The sequence below is a fragment of the Schistocerca serialis genome, chromosome 5, assembly GCF_023864345.2.
Source record: "Schistocerca serialis cubense isolate TAMUIC-IGC-003099 chromosome 5, iqSchSeri2.2, whole genome shotgun sequence".
Lineage (NCBI taxonomy): Eukaryota > Metazoa > Arthropoda > Insecta > Orthoptera > Acrididae > Schistocerca > Schistocerca serialis.
The window spans coordinates 86,685,141-86,709,788 of record NC_064642.1 but is presented as its reverse complement, the minus strand read 5'-3'; the positions used below and the strand labels follow the sequence as shown (position 1 = coordinate 86,709,788).

Sequence of the window (24,648 nt, the reverse complement as noted above, 5' to 3'; positions counted from 1 at the left end):
AAGCACAGGATTTCTTGTCATGAAGGGCAACAAAATGGGGTGCAGAATATCATTACATACTGCTCTGCTGTAGGTGTGCTGAGGATGACAACCAAAGGAGTCCTGCAATGAAAAGAAACGGCACCCCACACAAACAGTTCTCATTGTCAGGCTGAATGGTGGTTAACAGTCAGGCTGGTAGCCCACAGCCGTCCAGGACATCTCCAGACGCATTTTCACCCTAGAGTCTCATTGATTGGAGTAGCCCTGGACAGTGGTGGGATATCAATTTGACCGTCACCTGCCTTATGGCCCAACAACCAGGAGTGATGGCCTGGGGTGCCATTTCTTTTCATAGCAGGAGCACTTTGGTTGTCATCCCTTAAAGCACAGCAGTAAGTCAATGATATTTATGGCCAGTTGTGTTGCTCTTCATGGCAAGCCATCCTGGGAATACATTTCAGCAAGATACTGCCTGCCCGCACATGCCAACAGTTTTTACTGCTTGTTTTCATCCTTGCCAAACCTTATCTTGGCCAGCAAGTTCACCGGATCTCCCCTCAACTGAGAACGTTTGGAGAACTGTGGGAAGAACCCTCCAAACATCTAGGGATTTTGACAATCTAACATACCAATTAGACAGAATTTGGAATGATATCACTCAGGAGGACATCCAAAAACTCTGTCAATCAGTACCAAACTGAATAATTGCTTTCATAAGGGACAGAGGTGGACCAGTAAGTTACTGATAAGGTCAACTTGTGAAGCTCTTTCTCTTGAATATCATCCAATTTTTTCTGAAACTGTAATCATTTGTTTGTCTGTACATGCACATCACATCTACCAATTTCCATCCCATTCAGATAGTTCCTTCATGGTGTGCCCTTTTTTGTGTTATGGAGTATGTGCTGTATTGTTTGTTCACTATTTTAGTCTTGGAAATTGTATGAAACTTACTGTTTCTCCAGCAAAGGGCAGCAGCAGCGCCAGCTCCCACTACTGCCACAAAGGCCACAACAAGTGGAATTATTATTCTAATGTCTGCATAAAAAGGGGATGATGGACTTCCTCCATTCATTAACTCCAATGGTGGCAATTCTGGAATATGAAATACTAAGCATCAACTCAAACAGAATATGATTAGAATCAAAATGATTTATATGTGATCAATTTCAATAATGCAGTAGCTTTTATGACAATTAATAACAGGTCCGCACACATTCTAGGCTTTGGAAAGTAAGTGGTGTTTGTTACTAATATGGTATCCCTGAACACGAAAATGGTATCATCTTTTTTTTCCTATCACCCTCTGTTTTTCCTGCACAGCTACCCCCTCCTCTCAACCTACTGCATTATATTTACTATTGGCTGCAAAATTTGTGTTATGTATTATAATTTATATACATGTGGCAACATTGTTTCTCTGTAGGATGCTGGAGTTGATGAGGGAGAATGAACTTCAAAGCAGATGCTTCTTTACGACCACAGATATCAACAACTCAGTGAATGTGACAGCTAGAAGAAGAGGCTTATGCGTGTTGTTGTCAGTGGTGTTATTTCATCGAAGCCAAGTTCAAAATGTCATCGAAGTCAAGTTCGAAATGTCAGGAAGGCAGTGTGCTAATGGCCTGTATACATTTTGTTACATATGTGTAACTTACGTGATATAAGTACATGATGCTGAGATAATTAATAGAATTTGTGCAGAAATCATATTTTTCTTTTTTGACATTAAGTTTGGAGATCAGGACATGTCATTTGCTCCAAATCTTGTCTCTCATACATATGTGGAGTGATTAAGGAAATAGAGTGAAAGTAAAATGAAGTGTTTGAACTTCACTAAGCACTAACAGAAGAGTCAGGTCAATCATTGGTTTCTCTGTATGATAAAAGTAGCGGGATACAACAAGGGAAACATGATAAAAATACTCAGATTTGGCAGTTATACCTGTCTCTCATGGTCCAGGCTACCAATCCACTCTCTACTAACATCAATGGATACATTTAAATTCTCTGAACCAGAGTTAAGTCATGAAAGTAGTAAATCTGACTACTGCAAGTGAGTTACTGATAGGACCCCAACTTCTTACTCATACAGAAGTTAACAATCAAGAGAATAGCTATGTAGGACAAATATTTTATGTAAGTGGCCCTTTGTATATCCTCACTCAGTTTCTAGATGGTTCATTACTTCCAGTTAGGGGACTCTAGTAAGACACTGAGTGCACTCAACAGCTATGCAGCACACTTACCACACAGGTAATTTGTTTATGACCTTAGCTGACCAAAGCTACTCGGAAAACTACCGTAGTCTAAACTTACTTGCAATAGTCTATGATACCCAATGGCAGTTCTACAACACAACTCTCAAAAAATGCAGCACAGCTTCTGAGATCACATCTCAGTGAAAGTAATTTGCTTGCATACAGTACATCATATTCAATGTTCAGAAATAATTATAAAGACTTAAGGGGATTTTTTTGTTGAAGATGATTTAATGGTGTTTTGGATGACACTGCTAGATTAGTGATGAAAGTGGGAGCTCCAAACTATGACAGTAACCAATGGCGGTTACTTATAGATTCTTCAAAGCAAAATATGAAAGCAGTGTTGTTACATACTGGAAATAAGCTAGCTCTAATTTCGATTGCAGATTCAGCACACTTAATAGAGACATGCAGTACTATGAGTGTACTCGCTCAAAATGTGAAGTATGAAGAACACCACTGGCTTGTATGTGGTGACTTTAAAGTGACTAGTATTTTTCTCTGCCAGCCAAAAGGGTGTACCAAGATGCTTTGCTATATATGTGGATAGGACAGTAGCAGTAGTAGTAGTAGTAGTAGTAGTAGTATCATGAGCACTGGAGTAAGAGAGAGTGGCCTAAGAGGAAAAACCTGATACAGGGATGGAAGAACACTGTGAATGAGCATTTGGTTAAACCATATCATATTTCATTGCCTCCACTGCACAAAAAATTAGGACTGATGAAGTGGTATATGAAAGCATTGGACAAAAAAGGAAACTGTGTCCAATACCTGTGTAGCCAGTTCCGAAATCTATTGGCTGCAAAGTTGAAAGAAGGGATATTTGTTGGATTGCATGTAAGTAAGTTGATGCCTCATAAAAATTTTGAAAGTACAATGATGGAAACAAAACAGTTCTGCATTGTTTCCTTGGACAGAATAAGCAGCCTGATTATAAGGGAATAGTGCAACATATGCTATAGTCATCCAAACAGTTAGGTCCTCCAGACAATTTTCAGGACAATTTGGTTGAAACATCAGAGTAACATGGTGACTGGTTCCATCAGAAACTTAAAACTCTGGAACATGATTATCAAGGTTTCTGGGGAATAAACATGGTGTCTGACTACTGGTGGCGTATCACACATGAAGAAGTCACAGGCAAAATGAAGGAAATCAAGCATTCATTCAAGAGTAAACATAAATGGAAGGAATACCTCCACCTGGAACGTGTCCAAATCACCATATTGCTTCTTATAATTATTACATCTTTCATGTAACTTTATTTTACTCTTTTATTGTTCCATTTTATCTCCATCTGCCTGTAATTGTTTTCTGATGTCACTAAGAACAGATTTCAAAGATTATGATGAGGATGATGGTTCGAAAACCTCATGTGCTGTAGAGAAACAGGCCTTAGATTTGTGATCAGCGCAATCCATTTAGTCAGAAATTCATATTATCATACAAATTCAGATGAAAAGTCAAAATTTTTAGATGTGTGTAATCATTACCCATGTGTTGTTGTTGTGGTCGTCAGTCCTGAGACTGGTTTGATGCAGCTCTCCATGCTACTCTGTCCTGTGCAAGCTTCTTCATCTCCCAGTACCTACTGCAACCTACATCCTTTTGAATCTGCTTAGTGTATTCATCTCTTGGTCTCCCTCTACGATTTTTACCCTCCACGCTGCCCTCCAATACTAATTTGGTGATCCCTTGATGCCCCAGAACATGTCCTACCAACCGATCCCTTCTTCTAGTCAAGTTGTGCCACAAACTTCTCTTCTCCCCAATCCTATTCAATACCTCCTCATTAGTTATGTGATCTACCCATCTAATCTTCAGCATTCTTCTGTAGCACCACATTTTGAAAGCTTCTATTCTCTTCTTGTCCAAACTATTTATCGTCCATGTTTCACTTCCATACATGGCCACACTCCATACAAATACTTTCAGAAATGACTTCCTGACACTTAAATCTATATTTGATGTTAACAAATTTCTCTTCTTCAGAAACGCTTTCCTAGCCATTGCCAGTCTACATTTTATATCCTCTCTACTTCGACCATCGTCAGTTATTTTGCTCCCCAAATAGCAAAACTCCTTTACTACTTTAAGTGTCTCATTTCCTAATCTAATTCCCTCAGCATCACCCGACTTAATTTGACTACATTCCATTATTCTCGTTTTGCTTCTGTTGATGTTCATCTTATATCCTCCTTTCAAGACACTATCCATTCCGTTCAACTGCTCTTCCAAGTCCTTTGCTGTCTCTGACAGAATTACAATGTCATCGGCAAACGTCAAAGTTTTTATTACTTTTCCATGGATTTTAATACCTACACCAAATTTTTCTTTAGTTTCTTTCACTGCTTGCTCAATATAAAGATTAAATAACATTGGGGATAAGCTACAACCCTGTCTCACTCCCTTCCCAACCATTGCTTCCCTTTCATGTCCCTCTACTCTTATAACTGCCATCTGGTTTCTGTACAAATTGTAAATAGCCTTTCACTCCCTGTATTTTACCCCTGCCACCTTCAGAATTTGAAAGAGAGTATTCCAGTCAACATTGTCAAATGCTTTCTCTAAGTCTACAAATGCTAGAAACGTAGGTTTGCTTTTCCTTAGTCTAGCTGTTAAGATAAGTCGTAGGGTCAGTATTGCCTCACGTGTTCCAATATTTCTACGGAATCCAAACTGATCTTTCCCGGGGTCGGCTTCTACTAGTTTTTCCATTTGTCTGTAAAGAATTTGCGTTAGTATTTTGCAGCTGTGGCTTATTAAACTGATTGTTTGGTAATTTTCACATCTGTCAACACCTCCTTTCTTTGGGATTGGAATTATTATATTCTTCTTGAAGTCTGAAGGTATTTAGCCTGTCTCATACATCTTGCTCACCAGATAGTAGAGTTTCGTCAGGACTGGCTCTCCCAAGGCCGTCAGTAGTTCTAATGGAATGTTGTCTACTCCTGGGGCCTTGTTTCGACTCAAATCTTTCAGTGCTCTGTCAAACTCTTCATGCAGTATCATATCTCCCATTTCATCTTCATCTACATCCTCTTCCATTTCCATAATATTGTCCTCAATTACATCGCACTTGTATAGACCCTCTATATACTCCTTCCACCTTTCTGCTTTCCCTTCTTTGCTTAGAACAGGGTTTCCATCTGAGCATTTGATATTCATACAAGTGGTTATCTTTTCTTCAAAGGTCTCTTTAATTTTCCTGTAGGCAGTATTTATCTTACCCCTAGGGAGATAAGCCTCTACATCCTTACATTTGTCCTCTAGCCATCCCTGCTTAGCCATTTTGCACTTACTGTCAACCCATGGAAGTTACTAAAATTTGCACACATAACAGAGGTCCTTACAGTAAAGGGGCAAGACAAAAATGTGGTTCATGAACATTGTTATTATGTCACAACTCCATCCACAGAATTAACAAAAGCTGAATAACATCTGTATCTCAACATCATCTTGATCTCCAATCACAGACTCAATTTGCAGCCTTTAACAAAAGGAAACTGACTGCCCCAGATTTACATCTCCTTGTGTCACTGAAACATTATGATATATTTCCAGAAGGAGATTTTCACTCTGCAGCAGAGTGTGCATTGATATGAAACTTCCTGTCAGGTTAAAACCATGTGTCGGACTGAGACTCAAACTCGGGACCTTTGCCTTTAACGGGCACTTGCCTGAGAAAGGCAAAGGTCCCGAGTTTGAGTCTTGGTGTGGCACACAGTTTTAACCTGCCAGGAAGTTTCATTATGATATATTACTTGAAAGTCTACAAGTGAAAACTCTAAAAGGAAACCTGCAAGTAAAATGCAGTGTCAATATGGAATACGTACAAAAATGTGCTGTATCAATCTGGAATACTTTTAACGCACTGCATAACTGAGTAAAAAATAAATAAATCAAGAGAACAGAAGAAACCAATTACAATGTCTGAAAACTGGTTATTGTATAGACAGCAAATGGCCCTGAGCGGTATGGGACTTAACATCTGAGGTCATCAGTCCCCTAGACTTAGAACTACTTAAACCTAACTAACCTAAGGAGGACATCACACAAATCCATGCCCAAGGCAGGATTCGAACCAGAGACTGTAGCAGCAGCGTCGCTCTGGACTGAAGCAGCAGCAAATAAATAAATAAGAAAGACCTAAATACCAAATTCCTTTTATATCATGATAGAGTGAAAGAATGTGTCCATTGCTGTTGTTCTGTTTTACACGGCAACCTGCTGAAGTGCGCCTTATGAATGAGGAATAGCAGTATGAGATGGTAAGTCGGAAGGGTAATGTATGATAAATTAATTAAAACTTGAAAAGAAAATAAGAAGAGCACATAGTTGTAATGGCAAATGATAAATTGTGTATTTTTTAAAAAAAAAAAAAAAAAAAAAAAAAAAAAAAAAAAAAAAAAAAAAAAAAAAAAAAAGAGAGAAAGTAAAATTAAAGGAGACAGAATGGCTAGCAATCAATTATCTTCATGAGGCAAACTTCAGAGCACTGCTGATACACAGCATATTCATTTTACCTGAAGACACTGAAATATCTTGAAAACTACACGTCGGATCAAAAAGAAGTTATAATTCAAATTTGTATGTTCCGGGTGGCAGTGGTGAGGGGTGAAGGGAAGGGGGAGGGGGGGAACCACCGTTTTTTAATGCAGAATACAATGCTATGGCAAAATCTCCATACGTTTTGTCTGAAGCATTTTCTTCATTTCATCGTTGATGGAGCTGTCATCAGTGGAATAGAAATGGGTTCACAATTGTAATTTATGACATGCCACTCAATGGCCCTTGTATATCCAGTGGTACGTCTGATCCTACCTCCATGCTGTGAGGGTATGACAGGCCAGTATTGCATAACTTCTAACTGCAAACCCCCATTCACAATGTCTGCAACTCGTGGTCTAGGGGCTAACGTTGCTGCCTCTGGATCACAGGCTCCTGGGTTCGATTCCCAGCCACCATGGCTGTGCAGCGAACTATGATGTATCATAACAGGCAGTACACTGCAACAAGAGCTCACATATCGTGCAGACATAGAGCAGATAGTGGCTTTAAACATTACAATACTTGCAAAGTGTTTATTGCCTGCACACCTGCCTATCATGTAGAGAACAGATGTGCAAGTGGATGATGCATGACATAACCACAGAAGAAAAAAGTGAAATGATACTCATTTACAGAGACCGTAGGAGAATCTTTGAGGCTGCTGTTGCCCCGTATGCCAAGCATTTTCCAGAGAAAGCTAGCTCTTGTTTGTTATTTTACAAGATTGTTAACACCTTAACATCTGACGGCAGCATACAGATCGGCAAAAGGAAATGAATTAAGTTGCAGGAGAACCTAATGAAATAGCTGTACCAGCGACAGTACACCACAATCCATGGGTAAGCACCCCACAATTACACCGCAATTCCAGTATGTCTGTAGGTAGTATTGTCACAATACTGCATCATCATAAGTATCATCCATACCACGTGTCACTGGATCAAAAAATTCATGTCACCAATTTCCATAACTGGGTAGCATTTTGCGAATGAGCCTGTCAACAAATGCAAATAATCCCCACATTCTTTGCCCAGGTACTATTTTCTGACAAGTCTGCATTCACAAACCACGATAGCACGAACCTCCATAACATGCAGTACTGGAGTGTAGACAATCCCAACTGTTTATGGCAAGTTGATCACAAATGTCATTGATTGGTTAAAGTATGATGTGGCATCATGGGGAACAAATTCATTGGTGCACATTTTATCAATAGCAAACTGAATGGACACAAATACTGAACTCTTTTGGATCAGGAACTGCTGGTACTACAGTTAGATATTGTTCTGGACGTTCAACAATGTATGTGGTTACAGCATGACAGTTGCATTGCACAACTGAAGCATGGGAGCTATTTGACCATGTTTACACTGGTTGGTGGGTCAGGAGAGGTGGCTATTAATTGACCTGGTAGGTCGCAGGATTTGATATCACCAATTTCTTTCTGTGGGGATATTTAAAACATAAGGTGTACCAGCAAGTGCCAACAGGCTATGAAGACAATGTTTGACAACATCAAAAATGCTTGGTCTGACATTCCCACAGATATGCTTCTGTCCTGTGTATGGTCATTTGAAAAGCAGACCACTAAGTGTATTGAAGTTGCTGGTACTTTGTTTCAACACTCATTCTAATTGGAAACACAGAGTAGCATTCACCTGGAGTCACGGCCACAGTGCCACGTCGATCAGTCCCTTATTCAATATGTCAAATAAATACAATATTGTAAATGGGGTTTCCAATTAGAAATTATGATATACTGGCCTGTTCTACCCTCGCAACATGGAGGTGGGGTTCCACGTACCACTGAATATTCAAGGGTCACTGAGTAGCAAGTCATAATTTACGATTGTGTGACCATTTATATTATGCTGATTACACCAACATCTGTGGTGAAACAAAGCAAATGTTTCAGACAAAATGTATGTAGAGTTTGCCATAACTGTAATCTACAACAAAAAATGGGGGTTCCCATTGAAGAGTTCAAAGCCACCCACTGCTACCCTAGTTGGGACTGGGTGGGGGGTCGAGTGTGGTATCATTGGACAGACAAGTTTGAATTATAACTTTTTTTTATCTGATGTGTAGTTTTTGAGATATTTCAATGTCTTCATTTAAAATGAACACCCTGTATATACACAAAAGTGGAGAAAAACAGAACTGGTAGTTCTTTCCTAAAAAAGGCAAGACGGAGAGATTGGGGACAGTTAGGAAGAAGGGATAGGTAACTCAGACCCTAGGTTGAGAGGGAATCATCTGTTGCAAGGATGAGAGGAGATAAAAACAAAGTGGGCTATATCAGAGAGAGTAGGAGGTCAAACATAGTGCACTTGTAAGAACGGTACCAGCTACAGTCCAGAGACGATAGGACAGAGTACAAAGTACAGCTGGATTAGGGGGAAGTGAGACAGAAGTGAAACTAATTGTTCAATTAAGAATTAGGAGGAAAACAGAAAAGGAGACATAGAAATAGTCAAAAAGAGAGGGAGAGAAAAATTTAGGCAAAAAGGTAATAGAATAAATAATTGAGAAAATAAAGAAATACCATTAAAATAAATTAACTTAATAAATTAGGAAGATGGGGAAAGTTGTTAATGGGCATTAAGTCCACAAGGATGGAAATATGCAATGATATACTGGAGAACATTCCCATCTGCAAAGTTGAGGGGAACTATAGCAGGGTGCAGGTAAGAAGGCAGCAGTGTGGTGTGTTCTGTGCAGAGAATGACAAAGAATCTTTGCAGTGTCACCAGTGAGCTCTCTGTCTATGACACACACCTCACACTGCAGTCGTCAGATACCTTGGTAACTGGCATCACTCGGATGAGTGCTACTCCGAGCCACTGTTTTTCTGCTTCTGGCTCTGGCTAACAAAATTTATATGCTTGAAAAACTATCACTGTCACTTCTTAATATAATACTCATTGTGTCTGCTTGATGTCATCCATAATGAACTCATAGTGGCTAACTAACCTGACCATATCTAAACTAACATGAAAATCAATGCTACATGTTATACACACATCTCAATGTGTGTGCTACGGGCACACATCAGAATGACACTATCGCCTGGAGCATCATGTGATACACTACTCCTTGCCACTGCGCATTACCCCACCACCTGCCCTCTTGTGAGCACATTGCTTTAGTACCATGTCAGAGGATCCAAATGCTCAGTGGGGTGCAGCAGACATTCGGGTCTATTAAGCCATCTTACAGAGCAATCTGTTCCAATACCGCTCAGTTGGCAAGAATGCTCCTGCATTTCCCTCAGATCACTTGTGGGCAGGTGCAAGTAGTGTAGGCTATCCACCAGGCAGCCCAACTGCACATGTTCTGCGCATGCACCAGCCACTTGGCCACTCCAGTCCACGAGTGATCGGCAGGTGCAGTACTGTCACCTAGGGTACAGCCTGGCTGTGTGACTGCTGTGCGTCTGCTGTTTGCCTATCCCCTTCTACCTGCAGCTATAAGGACCCAGCTGCCAGCCAGCGGGCATGCCAGCTGGAATACCCTGTTACAGAGGACATTCATCAAGAGTACTCCCTGTGGTATTGGCCATTATAGGGTCAGCCGCACTTTCAAATATGCGCGCCGCCAGTTACTAAGCCGTGTTTCCTACAGCTGCCACTGCGGCACAAGAGCACTGCCATGAGTAATTACACTGCTGCTAATGAGATGCAAGCATCCCGTATCCCGAGCTCCTGTAGTGGGTGTTCAAACATACGTGCACTGAGCCCATTTCGTGTTTTTGCCAGTTGACTAACATTTACAGACTTTCATAGTGGACAGGCATCGACACCTTCTGAACAGTCATTGTACTGACAGTGAAAGATTTATAAATCTTTTGTATCTGTATATATTTCTACATTCAAATCTACTGTTAGTAACTGATACTGCAAATATAGGAATAATGTTACGTATTATTTCAACTATTTTATATCAGATGTAGAATAAATTAATATCCGAATTCTCTGTTATGAATGGCAACTGTTCTCCACTCCTGTATCCACTAAAGAAACACACAGTGTGCAAAGATAGACACAGCATACTGGTGACGAGAAAAAGAAAGTGGAAAAAGGAGCTATGCAAACCAGAGCAGAACAATTTTTTCTTTCTATTGAATTCTTTTTTGTTTGTGTGCATACACTAAGCTGAAGTATTTAAGTGAAGATATTTACTGAATCATGGCAAACTGTGGAGAGCAACATCAAAGTGCTGAGAAGCATTTCTTGTTCAGTTTCAGGGTCAACAAATAACCAAACTACTGTCAGCAGTCTCTTGCCTTGTACCAGTGCAAGCAGTCCAGCAGCAAAAGGTGCCAGAAGCACCCTGCTATAGTTCCCCTAAACTTTGCAGATGGGAATGTTCTCCAATACATCATCGCATATTTCCATCCTTGTGGACTTCAGGAATTCAGCTGCTGCCTCCGCTATTCTGACAGTTCACTGACATGAAGGAAGCATAGAAAAAATAAATAACACAACTGCATCAACAATTCAATGTCTACAAGACCACAGGCGGACCTGTTGTGCACTTTTCTTTTCATGCATAGGAGTGTCCACCTGCTGCCTCCTACTGAAACTGTTTCCCCTTAGTGACCTGCAAACCCAGCACTACAAGGTCATAATTGCAAGAGCAGATGTATTTTTTGAGAGTCAAATACATGTTTTGTTGCATGGTATAAACTTTTCCACAGTCAACATCATAGTGATCAATCCTATAGAGAATGGATTGTGAAATTGCAGAGTGCAACTAGAGACTGTAGATTCAATTGTGTCTGTGGCACAACTTATCAGGATGAAAAGCTTCATGATGCTATAATTCAGAATCTATAAAATCAGAAATTGAGGGCCAAAATTCTAAAGCATTGCAACCCTTGTCTCAGTGAAATGCTTGTAGTTATTGATGCATGCAAAGTTCAAGATTTAGCTGAGCAAGATTTCTGTCTACCAGTTATCACTTCACTTGAGACAAACAACCTTTTCTCCAGCCACAGCGCTGACCCCAGAACTCACAAATCAGCACTGTGTAGACAAGGCTGGGCACTCTACATTAAGGATTTGCTGCATCGGCACAATGCCAATTACACTGTCCCAGCTTCGTGCAAAGCAGAGTCATGCATGAAATGCTATATCACCCATGATCAGAAGAATTGCCTCTTCAGACAAGCTGAATACAATTTTTGTTATTGCATGGGACTGCCAGCAAAAGACTACAGAGCCTTTCTCTGTTTCATGCATGAATAATGCAAAGCAAGAATGGATGGAAATCAATGTCATTTCATGTTCAGATTCTGTGCCTGCTCCTGCTCAAAAATCAGACAACCAATGATGCAGAAAATGCACACATATGTATTTAATGCAAATAACACACACTTCCCGAGGACAGTGACTCACCTATCCAGCCCCCTCCCTGTTCCCATTCCAGCACTACACAGCTGTCATTTCACCGCCACACCCAGTCTTTTAATTTCTTTTATTTTTATTTCTCTCCTTTCCGCTACTTACCCCCTCCCCCCTCCGCACCTTCTCTCCTACCCTCCGACTAAACTGCAACACTTCACTGTCTGCCACTCCCACCATACTATCCCTCCCCCTCCCTGCCCCAGACTCCTCCTTACCCCCACCCAGTTACCATTCCCATCATGCACTGGTGCCACTGCCCGCAGTGCAGTTTCAGCTCTCTGAGACTGCAGATGTGTGTGCAAGTCGCACTTTCATGAATGTGTGTGTGCGCATGTCTGTATGTGTGTCTACTGCTGACAAAGGTCTTAATGGCTGAAAGCTATGATTGTGTGAATCTTTTTATTGTGCCTATCGCAGCTGTCATGGCACTCATGAATAGAGGGGCATCCGGGTGAGGCATGGGTAAGCTTGGCATAATCTCCTGCAGGATAATGCCTGGTGACTGTCGTGAGGCATCAGCAAGGTGGCATGCAGACGGGTCATCAGTTGCGGCATCTTCATTTTTTGTTAACTGGTGGTGATAGCTTTTAGTGTCGTCTTGCGCATCAAAAGATGCAGGCTTGATCCAGTCAATGACAACTTTAGTTAGTGCACCATGAATGTCAATTCCGAATACATTACTGTCTCTACTTCGTACAACATATGGCCCCTTATATGGTGGTTGGAGCGGTTTGCAAACAGAGACACTGTACAAAAATATTTGTGTGAGGCTGTCTAAGTCTGTGAAAACAAATGGATGTCATCTAGTGTGCCTTCTGAGGATTGGTGCATATGCATTTAATACCTAGTAACATTGCCAGTGCCTTGAAAAGATACATTTCCAGCTGACATCCTTGGTTAGAAGTGATGTGTAAAGGCACTCCAAATGAAGCAATCTACTGAGAAATCTACCCATAAAAGAATTTCTGCGTTACCACCATGATATCTATCATTGGGAATGCTCCTGGCCACCTGGTGAATCGGTCCACTATTGTGAAGCAGAAGCTGTAGCCTTCAGAAACTGAGAAAGGTCCCACAATGTTAATGTGGACATGTTCAAATTGTTTACTGGGAGTACAAGTGTGCCCAGTGATGCCTTGACATGTAACGAAATTTTATTCCTTACACATGCCATGCAGCTCTTGACAAATGCTTTGCAGTCCAGGCCATATGAAACTGTGCTCGACTAACATAATGGTGCCTCAAACTCAAGGATGTGCTAGACTATGTGCAGCTGCTATCGTCCAAGTTCGAAATTATTCTGGCACAAACAATCACGGTTTTGTTCCAGAAATGTCACAGTTCAGTCTGGCATTTGTTTCAGGTGTGATTATCTGTCATAGTTTCAGTTCAAATTGTTGTGTGAGCAACATGCACAATTCCTCATCATGTTGTGCTTGCACTAGAGCATCAAAATCAATGTCTGTAGCTATAGTTTTGATCTGTGCTGTGGTACGCTCCAATATATTTAAGATTTCAACATTGAACAGTGCATCTGCGGGCACACTGAGGTTGCACTGTACATAAACAAAATGAGTTGAAAACTGACCAATGTAGTTTAACTGCTTCAGCAGTCTTGGAGATGCTTTGCTTGGTTTGACCATGAGAGTGTAAGTCAAAGGGTTGTAGTCTATACAAATGCTAAATTGTCAACCATACAAGTAATATTAAAATTTTTTGGTTGTTGTTGTTGTTGTTGTGGTCTTCAGTCCTGAGACTGGTTTGATGCAGCTCTCTATGCTACTCTATCCTGTGCAAGCTTCTTCATCTCCCAGTACCTACTGCAACCTACATCCTTCTGAATCTGCTTAATGTATTGATTCCTTGGTCTCCCTCTACGATTTTTACCCTCCACGCTGCCCTCCAATGCTAAATTTGTGATCCCTTGATGCCTCAAAACAGTCCTACCAACCGATCCCTTCTTCTAGTCAAGTTGTGCCACAAACTTCTCTTCTCCCCAATCCTATTCAATACCTCCTCATTAGTTACGTGATCTACCCACCTTATCTTCAGCATTCTTCTGTAGCACCACATTTCGAAAGCTTCTACTCTCTTCTTGTCTAAACTATTTATCGTCCATGTTTCACTTCCATACATGGCTACACTCCATACAAATACTTTCAGAAACGATTTCTTGACACTTAAATCAATACTCGAAGTTAACAAATTTCTCTTCTTCAGAAACACTTTCCTTGCCATTGCCAGTCTACATTTTATATCCTCTCTACTTCGACCATCATCAGTTATTTTGCTCCCCAAATAGCAAAATTCCTTTACTACTTTTAAGTGTCTCATTTCCTAATCTAATTCCATCAGCATCACCCGATTTAATTCGACTACATTCCATTATCCTCATTTTGCTTTTGTTGATGTTCATCTTATACCCTCCTTTCAAGACACTGTCCATTCCATTCAACTGCTCTTCCAAGTCCTTTGCTGTCTGACAGATTTTACAATGTCATCGGTGAACCTCAAAGTTTTTATTTCTTCTCCATGGATTCTAATACCTACTCCGAACTTTTCCTCTGTCTCCTTTACTGCTTGCTCAACATACAGATTGAATAACATCAGGGAGAGGCTACAACTCTGTCTCACTCCTTTCCCAACCACTGCTTCCCTTTCATGCCTCTCGACTCTTATAACTGCCATCTGGTTTCTGTACAAATTGTAAATAGCCTTTCGCTCCCTGTATTATACCCCTGCCACCTTCAGAATTTGAAAGAGAGTATTCCAGTTAACGTTGTCAAAAGCTTTCTCTAAGTCTACAAATGCTAGAAACGTAGGTTTGCCTTTTCTTAATCTTTCTTCTAAGATAAGTCGTAAGGTTAGTATTGCCTCACGTGTTCCAACATTTCTACGGAATCCAAACTGATCTTCCCCGAGGTCCGCTTATACCAGTTTTTCCATTCGTCTGTAAAGAATTCGTGTTAGTATTTTGCAGCTGTGACTTATTAAACTGATAGTTCGGTAATTTTCACATCTGGTTACATTTGGTAGCAGCACATATTTCACAATTGTATGTCACCCACCATTGTTGGAAGGGTGACAGTCTGTGGCTGTAAAATTTGAGTGGTTGCCAACAATGATCTATTGACAGTTGTGCAACTGCCCCAATAGTGGTAGCAGACATGTCAACCATTAATGCCAGTGGAGCTTGTGCTATAAGATGTGTCAGTCATGTAGCATCTGATATTGTTATCTTTATGGCCTGGAAAACAGAGTCTGTTTTACGTGCCCACTGTAATCTGTCATTTGGCTTTGGTGCTCCCTTAAGAATTCATTTAATGAAGCTGTGATCAGGGCATAATTGGAAATGAAATGTTGTTAAAAACACTGAGAAACAAACAAAGATCTCTAATTGTGATTGGACGAGGGTATGTGATTATGGCTTGTATTTTATCTTGAGGAAGGCATATGCCATTTGTGTCAACAGAGTATCCCAGGAAATGAACTTCTGTTGCCACAAAAATACATTTTGAAGGGTTAATTAGTAGACTGTGCATGCATAAATGGTCGAACAATGGAGTTAAATGCCATCATTGTTCCTCCTCAGAAGTCAACATTACATCATTTATGTATATATAGCAAAATCAAACTCTCACGTGACTTCATCCATGGAATGCTGGAATTTTTGCAGCAAGTAACAGAGACCAGATGCCATTCTCATAAACTCAAACAGTCCACAAGATATAGCGATAGCTGTTTTAGGGACATCTGTGGCTACTGGTATCTGGTATTTGGTAATAAGTCGATCAGGGAAAAGATTGTTTTACTGTGCACATAGATGGAGAAATCCTCTATATGCAGCTTGGGATTCTGGTCCAGAATGGTCCCTGTGTTTAACTGGCAGTAGTATGCATGGATGTATGGACTGCATGGATGCCAATCATTGTTCTTCTTCAGAATAATGTGTAAAGGGGCTGCCTAGTTACTACTCAAAGTTTAACATACACCTTGTGCTAACATACTGCAAAATTCCTCATTGGCTATTTTTAGTTTTTCATGTGCCAGCCATCTAGGACACGCATAGGCATGTGGGCCCGGTGCGGTGAGAATGTGGTGTGGGTGAGAATGTGGTGCGCTGTTGTATGCTTAACTGGCAGTAATGTAGGTGACTGTGCGAAACTTCAGAAAACTCCTTCAGCCATCTCATATATTGGATACCCTTGGTGATTACATTTACTGCCATGGGGGAAGTGTAGCTGACCTTTCCTTGAGCATCTAGATATTTTGTTGCATTGTTCAAATTGTAAAAAGACAGGAAATCTGCCCACAAGATCAGTTGCAAGACATTGGTCACTGTGAACTGTCATTCGAATACTTGATGGAGACCAAGACTGAGTATTAAGGCAACTTGTCCACAGGTCTTAATCTTTGAGTCATTAGTGGCATCAAAGTAATAACCATCACAGTTGTGATGCAGTAATTTAGTTGTTGGATACATCAATACTTCAGCTCGTGTGTCCACTAAATATTGCACTGTGACCTGTGATGAACAATCGGCATGTATTACTAGTGGAGATAGGTGTAGCTGCCTCTGATTCCCCGTTGCGCTTCCATTTGCATGGTGGTGTGCATTTTTGTGCAGCCTTACCAATTTTTTATGATACCAGCAAGTGGTTGACACCACAGCCAAATGGTTACGACTTCTCAATGAACACTGATACAGTCGTTGTTTGGTATGTACTGTTTGCAACACGGCAACCTGTGTGGTTAGTTCTACTAACTGCGACTGCAATGATGCTAAAGACACTGCAGCTCTGTTGGGTTGGGTTGTTTTGGGAGGAGACCAAACGGCGAGGTCATCGGTCTCATCGGATTAGGGAAGGATGGGGAAGAAAGTCAGTCGTGCCCTTTCAAAAGAACCATCCCGGCATTTGCCTGGAGCGTTTTAGGGAAATCACGGAAAACCTAAATCAGGATGGCCGCACGTGGGATTGAACCGTCATCCTCCTGAATGCGAGTCCAGTGTGCTAGCCACTGCGCCTGCAGCTCTGTTACCCTGCTGTATCATCAGAGTTGCAGAACTCATTGAGGGATACATCTCCAGGATCTTATCCACTGTTTATGCTAATGCATTCAGATCTCTTTGACACACTGTTAGAATGCTCTGTGCTTCTGCAGGTAACCTCGACAACCAGATATCACATAACATATCAACACTGACTGTGTTGCTGGCTAGTGTGTGACAGAATGAAATCTCCTAATTCTTTTGTCCGCAGAAGTTTCTCAAGGCATTTTTGCTTCCAATTGAGACAGGTGCGTAATCAGAGCATTCTTTATAGCATCATACTGTTCCACCTCTGGCAGTGTCACATGGATATCTTGCACCTCGGCAGCAAAGTCTTCTGTTAGTGCTGCAACAATTTAACTGACTTCGTTTCATCTGATGAAATCTGCAATAAAATGAACTAGCTCTCTATCTGTGCAAACCATAGACCATAGTACTGGACTTTGCTGCCAAAAAGGTGGTGGTTTTATCGTTCCTCCTCCAATCATTTCGCAACTCTGGGTTGGTTTGGTAATAGCTGCTGAAGTATTCATTTGCATGTGAAAATAAACCCAACATAGTTGTGTGGAAGTAACACACACGTATGTTCTGATGTGACTACGGATGTCAAAACGGGCGTGTGGTAGTACAAACATGTGGTAGTCTGCTCAAGTACCGATTTATTCTACATATATTAATTACAGGGTGTGTGCTATTCATAGTGCTAGTTACATTAGTCACTAAGAAGCAAGGAGTAATGAGAGAAAAAGTAACATCAAAGAATACATAACAGAAGAGTAGACACATAGAATATTTATGAACTTTCACTGTGTCTGCTTGTTCACACAAGTGGCACAAGTCACTACAATCTGTTTAACTCTGACTACAATGTAACTTCTCCATATCTGTCTAATCTCTCCCTTTTCTGTTCCTCTTTTATTTCAATATCCTGAGCTTGACACTTGTCAGATATTTCGCTATCTCTGTCAATTATACTACCACATTTTTTGAGAAGTAAAACTTTCAATTCTATTTTTATTTGTAAATAATTTGTCTTTTTGGCTATTTACTTTTATTTGGACTTGCATGGTTTGTTTTTTATGTAACTGGCAAGGTATCCCATGAAATATATGAGAATACCTTATGGTTCTACGTTTTTCTACTATTATGGTTGTTAATGACATGAATTACACTTATTAACAACAATTCAGAAGAAAATAAGGACTTTTGCCATGTCACTACATCAAGTATGAGTGTATAAATTTAGTAAATATCAAAAACGTGAAATTTTCAGCATGTGAGCAATTTATACTATAATTTCTTACCACCATCCTTTGTAAGAGTAGCAAATGTGTATTCAGCAGTTGAAGATCCTGCTATGTTATGTGCTTCTATCTTTAGCTGATATATAGAAGCTGGATTTAGGCCAGAAACAGTAAATCTGCGTTGAGGCTTCAAGGCATTTGACACTGTTGACAAAATTTTACTTTATAAGTATTGTTCCAATAAATCTATAATTTTTTAAGCAGTTAGCCAGATGTTCACTCATTCATTCATCATGTTCCATAGCTCCATTAGAAAGGTAAACCTTCAGGGATGGGGAACAAGTCAAAGTATATGTTGACAAAAGACAAGCAAATCATAGAGACTTAATCTGTATTCTGTATTAACAATAAACTACCATTATAAGGCTTAATATACTCATGGTTAAACCAGCTAAATTTAATCAAGTAAATTACAAAGAAAGCAGCTACTTTGGGAAAAAAGAAGCTGCAGCCCCTCAGTTATACTGGGTGAGGTGCAGGAACTTCCTTATTTGAAACACACACTACACAGCAGCCATAACTCATTGCTGTGGGGGATTGAGCGCATTCCAAAGAGCAGGACCTAACATGAATATGAATGACTCTCTTGTGCAAACACCTCCCTGACTGTCTCATCTCTTTGGGGGAGGTGGGGGGGGGGTGGGGTCTTCAATGGCCAGCATGCTCAGCAGATTTAGCCCCCTGGTATTTTTTTCTTTTGAGCCATCTTAATCTGTGGTGTAAATCAATCATCCATGGAACTTTGGTGAGCTGCGGAACAATAATCATACAGCTATTACCAACACAGACGCAGACATGATTGACAAAGTGGACTGAAACTTCTGATTTTGACTCTCTAAATGCATTGAGCAGAACAGAGGCCACCTTCAAGCTACCATTTTCAAAACCTAATGAGATAAAATTTTAAATGCAGTTCTATATAAAGAAAAGAGAACTAAACCAATAACTCCAGTACTTTCTGTTTTACAATTTTTAAAATAAAGGAAGTTCCCACACCTCACGCTGTACTATATACTGCTCTACAAGATTGAGGATGCTACATGACAGCCACACCCACACTTGTGGCTGGTCAGATGCATTTGCATAAGAGGTGCAGGTGTGATACTAGTCAGTGCAGCCAGCTGGCCATGTGGCAGAATACTGCATTGTGTGGCACTAATTCCCTGAGTCACTTTTCATGCAGCTCAGCTTCAGATAGCTGCAAATTTCCTAATACATTCATACAAACATCTTTTTTTCGAATCAGTGATTTGTTTAGGCCAGGAAGTTGTGAGTATTAAGGAGGCACTAAATGGACCATTCATTCCCATCTGCACAGTAAAATGTGTCATTTGCCTATTTTACTTTTGGATAATGCCGTAAAATAATCTAAGAAAAGTGTTACATTTATGTGAATGGTTGGAGAATGTCTTTCATATTAACAATTTTAATTTTTTTTATCTGAGGTCTGACATCATAGTTATTAAATGATATTATTTATTACATCTGATATTACTCCCTGGTACAGATGACCCACCAAGTGTCCAGTGTTGCGCCCCATTCGGCCGATACTGCAGTACAAAATATGTCAGTGGACAGCCATTATCAGGCCAGACATGTAGCCGCAACAACACAGATGTGGAGTTGGGTGTTATCAGCATTGCCTGGTGTGGTACACCTGGCGCCTGCCCTTGTGTGCGGACAGATAATGTTGGGCTGCTAGGAGAGCTGTCAATGTGATTATGAGCTGTCAGTGATAAGTGGTAAGTGCTACCACACAGCAGTCCCTGTAAAGTTTATACACAGTTTCAGTTAAAGGACACAACATATTTTGAGGTACACCTGACAGACAGATGAGAAAAAAATACTGACTGTTAACAAAATAAACAATGCATTCACAACATATAAAAAAATATAAAAAACAGTAGCATATTCCAAGAAAATTCCTTGCAAAAATCAGGGTAGGGTGGACCTGAAGTTTCTCTTTATTCTAAAACTTACTACACAGTGAAGAAGTGTACCTCATAATCATTATTACTGACAGTCATCAGCATTAGATGTACCTTTTAACATGTTTGACTGAAATATACTATGTTTTCTAATAAAGAGAGGTGAATTATTTTTATCACCAGAATGACAGCAACGACAACTGCAGGAACAGCTACAGCAAGAAAAATAATGGTAATTCCAGATGCAGTACTAATGGCAGTGGGAATTGCAACAGAAATAGCAGTTATTGCTGTTACAACTACAGAGAAAGAAACAAGTCTGCAGCTACTGTTTCCTCACCTCCCCTTCCACCATTCGCCTGCTTTGAAACGGAACATGAGAGTTGGGAGGCCTATTTACATCGTTTTGTTCCTCATTGCAACGCAAGTCCAATAACCAGCCCCAAATATCAGAGTACACACTTACTGTATTCAATTAATAAGTTGTACAAAGTGGTGTAAAAACTACACCCAATTTCGTATCCAAGTAGTTTGAGCTTTGCTGATGTCTGTGGTTTTCTGACTGAATGTTTCTATCACCAAACTCATGTAGCTGCATCTAGGTTCAAATTTAATCAATGTGTTAACCAATGTAAGCAATACTATGTAGTATGGGCTGTTGACTTGCAGGGCTTAGCAACCAAATGTGTTTTTTCTTGTAAACGGTGCAGTGCATTGTGTGCAGAATCATTAAACCGGGATGTTATTATACACCTCACTACTGATAGAGAAGTTAGTGTAGAAGCTTTAGAGTTGTGTGATACAACCCTGAGTGATTTCCTAAAAATTACAAGTTCATGAAATAACAGTGTGAGCACAAGGTTTGTTTCACGATACTTTACTGTCCGCTTTCTTAGTAGTGAATTAGTAGTAGTAGTAGTAGTAGTATGAGGAGTGTTCAATAAATAATGCAATACATTGTTTTTCTCAGCCAATTTCAGTTGAAAAAATGCAGAATTTGTTGTGGACATTGTGGAATATTCCCACTTCAGTCCCTGTAGTTTCATGAGGTTCCTGCTTGGTTTTATGTATGTAATTGATTTTCTAATTTATTTAGATTATTCCTAGTTAGCATCTTTTGTTATAAGGTGAAATCAGTAATTGCATCTTGAGTTTTTGATATTTTGCAAATGGGAAAGAAACTGAAGTCTTTCAATTTAACCAGTTTCACACAGTTAAGACAGAGTAATGTTTTGTAGGGTAATGTGCACTTGATTTAAAAATTTTTATAGTCCACACCTTTCGCACTGTGGTGAAATTCAGTGCTAATTATTGTAATGTTATGAGAACTATGTAATGTATTTATTTATGATGTAACGCCTATTATTTGGCATTAGCGTTAAACATTTTTTATTATACTTAAGTTAGAAGTAAAAGTAAGTGTATTAAAGTAGGGTATTTTGTCTCATTTTTCATGTACTGTGGCGAAGTAGAACCACCTCCAAGGGAACTGATAGCACTGCATTTCCTTACTACAAGGGTTGACTGAAAAGTACTGCCTCAACCTTCATAACTCTTCAACAGTTGGCAGCATTGGTATGTGGCAGGTACTGGCTTGTTCCGTAGCCTCTTCTCTACAGCTTCAGTTGGCAGGAAGCCTTAGCATTGAATGGTTGTGTTGTTACAGTTTAAAGTATGGAACCCTGGTTGGTCAATGTGATTTAAGCAGCGTGCAGTCATTGAATTCTTGACATCAGAAGGTGTCACCCCAAAGGAGATTCATCAGAGAATGAAAGCAGTTTATGGTGATTGTGTTGATGTGAGTAATTGTGCTGATGTGTAGGCGAGTAAGTTTAAAGATGTTGAGGTGGGATCATCTGACCTGTGTGACAAACAAAGAGTTAGACATCCTGTGACAACAACCACCAACTTTCACAAGGAAAATGTTGACAGATTGATTCAGGACGATTGTCGTATCACTCAGAGAGAAACTGCAAGCTCAATTGGCATTTCACAAGAACATGTGGGTCACATTATTGCTTTCCTTGTCTATCAGAACATCTGTGCATGATGGGTACTCCGGATCCTGACTCCTGAAATGAAAGAGCAGAGACCTGAAATTTGCCAGGAACTCCTCTCACATTACAAGAATGAAGGTGCGGCCTTTCCCCATTCAACTGTGACAGGAAACGAAACGTGGGTACACCATTATGACCCGGAGATGGAACATGGTTGTGGAAACAGAGTGTCGACTTCTTCTGTGAGGGCTTCAGAAAACTTGTTCATCATTGGCAGAAATGTATCCAACTGGCTGGTGATTATGTAAAAAAGCGAATATTGGTAGTTAAAGATCACATTCTAAGGATTATTTCTGCTTTGATTTATTAAAATATTCCCATCCAAACCCAATTAATGAAAGTGGAGGCATTAGTTATCATTCAACACTCATAACTGCCACTTGGACCTGTTGAAGGTGTGGACAACTTGGTGAGAGTGTGTAAAAGCCCATTAAATGTGTGAAAAATTATAAACATTGAGCAAGTGAAATTTTCTGTCTAAAAGATTGAACTGCAACGCACAGTGTAATTTAACTTTTTGCAACCCATGAGTTTTTTTAAGTATGACAGGACTTCTATAGAATGATATGTATCTTTGAATTTAATCTTCACTTACCCAAAGAGTACATCACTTATGATGAAGATACATAAATTTTGTTAAAAATATAACTTGTAGATTTTTTTTGCAAATGTACAATACACTGTATGTAAATATTTTATATGGGCATTTTCATATGGCCAATTCATATACGTAGGAATTTAAAAACATGTGTACTGTAGTTTTGATAAGATTTCTTATGCAATATTTTTTTGTGTGTGTAAATTTTTGACCCACTGTCTGGGATCAATTGTGGCCATTGAATTGCGCAGTTAGCTATTTGCAATATCTATCTGGTCAATCAAACAAGGGGCTGGTATGATGAAGCAAGCTGGGATATTTTTACTTTCCATCTTGTTTTGCCATCTGCCTCCTTAAAACTCATTTTTTCATGTCTGACTAATTACCATTAACATACATGAGTATAATCTGCATTTTCATAAAAGAGAAAGGTTGGCCCTCAGTTTTAAAGAATATAACACGAGATCTAACTTTGTGCTTAGTTTTATTTATGTAATTGATTTTCTAATTTATTTTGACTATTCCTAGTTAGTATCTTTTGTTATATGGTGAAATCAGTAATTGCTTCATAACATAAATGCTATTGTTGACTTATAAACAAATATAAATTCTGTACTAATTACAAACATTTGGAGGAACAACTAATTGTATTCATAGAGGATCTATATGGCTCTATTCGAAAAGATGTTAGCAAAGCCAGCCCTCAATTAATTCCAAAGTAATTTCCAGTTTCGTCAAAAGTATTACTGAAACTTCCTGGCAGATTAAGTATTGTTTGTGTAACTATATATGTTAATTTCATCATTTAAACAAGTATTCGGTTTAACCCTTGTAATAGAAGAAAGTGTTAAAAAGAACCAATTTTTCTATGTATTCAGTTAATTTAATGAGTCAAGTTTTAATTGTAATTTCTGTAAATTAAACTTCGTACAATGTGTAGTTTCATTATCTATTATTGTGAGGATATATAAGGGCCTGATTTTTTGTCTTGAGACAGTCAGTCCATGGCCAAGTTTCAGATGAGGAACCTGGGTTGGTTAGAACAACAATGCTTCAAATTAACTGTGAAATAAGTGTTACACAGTTAGGCTGTGTGTTAAAAGAATGTCAGTGTCTGCTCCATACGTGCCTTTTTATTCTTCAAGAACTGTGACCTTTGTGGTTAGGTTTTTCTGCTTGTAGATGTTCAACAGTAAACTATTGCAGCAGTATCTGGAGGTCTGCCTGTGAACTATTAAGAGGTTTATGGAAAGATAAAACAATAGTGCACTGCCCATATATAACTGTGTATTTCTGGTGGGTTGGAACAGTGACAGTAAACTATTGTGAAATGCAATTGTGCACCTTTTGGCTACATTATTTAAAGTAGTCAGTGTTGTACTTCCACACCCCATTTTTCAGCCAGTATAGCAATGCAGACAACAAACGAAGAAATAAAGAAAGCGAACAGTCACAAGCTGTCATTAAGTTTCTTTTTGTAGAAAACCACAGCATTGCAGATATTCA

At 39.6% G+C, this 24,648-nt stretch overlaps 1 protein-coding gene across 1 annotated transcript in view; it reads right to left on the bottom strand.

Annotated features, from left to right (window-relative positions):
* LOC126481760 (Down syndrome cell adhesion molecule-like protein Dscam2) overlaps positions 1–24,648 on the bottom strand; it is a 723,682-nt gene that overhangs the window by 28,317 nt on the left and 670,717 nt on the right. The window contains exons 22-24 of the mRNA XM_050105715.1: positions 20,076–20,325; positions 18,560–18,703; positions 937–1,077 (exon numbers count right to left, since the gene is read on the bottom strand). Coding sequence (XP_049961672.1) covers positions 937–1,077; positions 18,560–18,703; positions 20,076–20,325 — 535 coding nt within the window. The remainder of the gene's footprint in view (positions 1–936; positions 1,078–18,559; positions 18,704–20,075; positions 20,326–24,648) is intronic.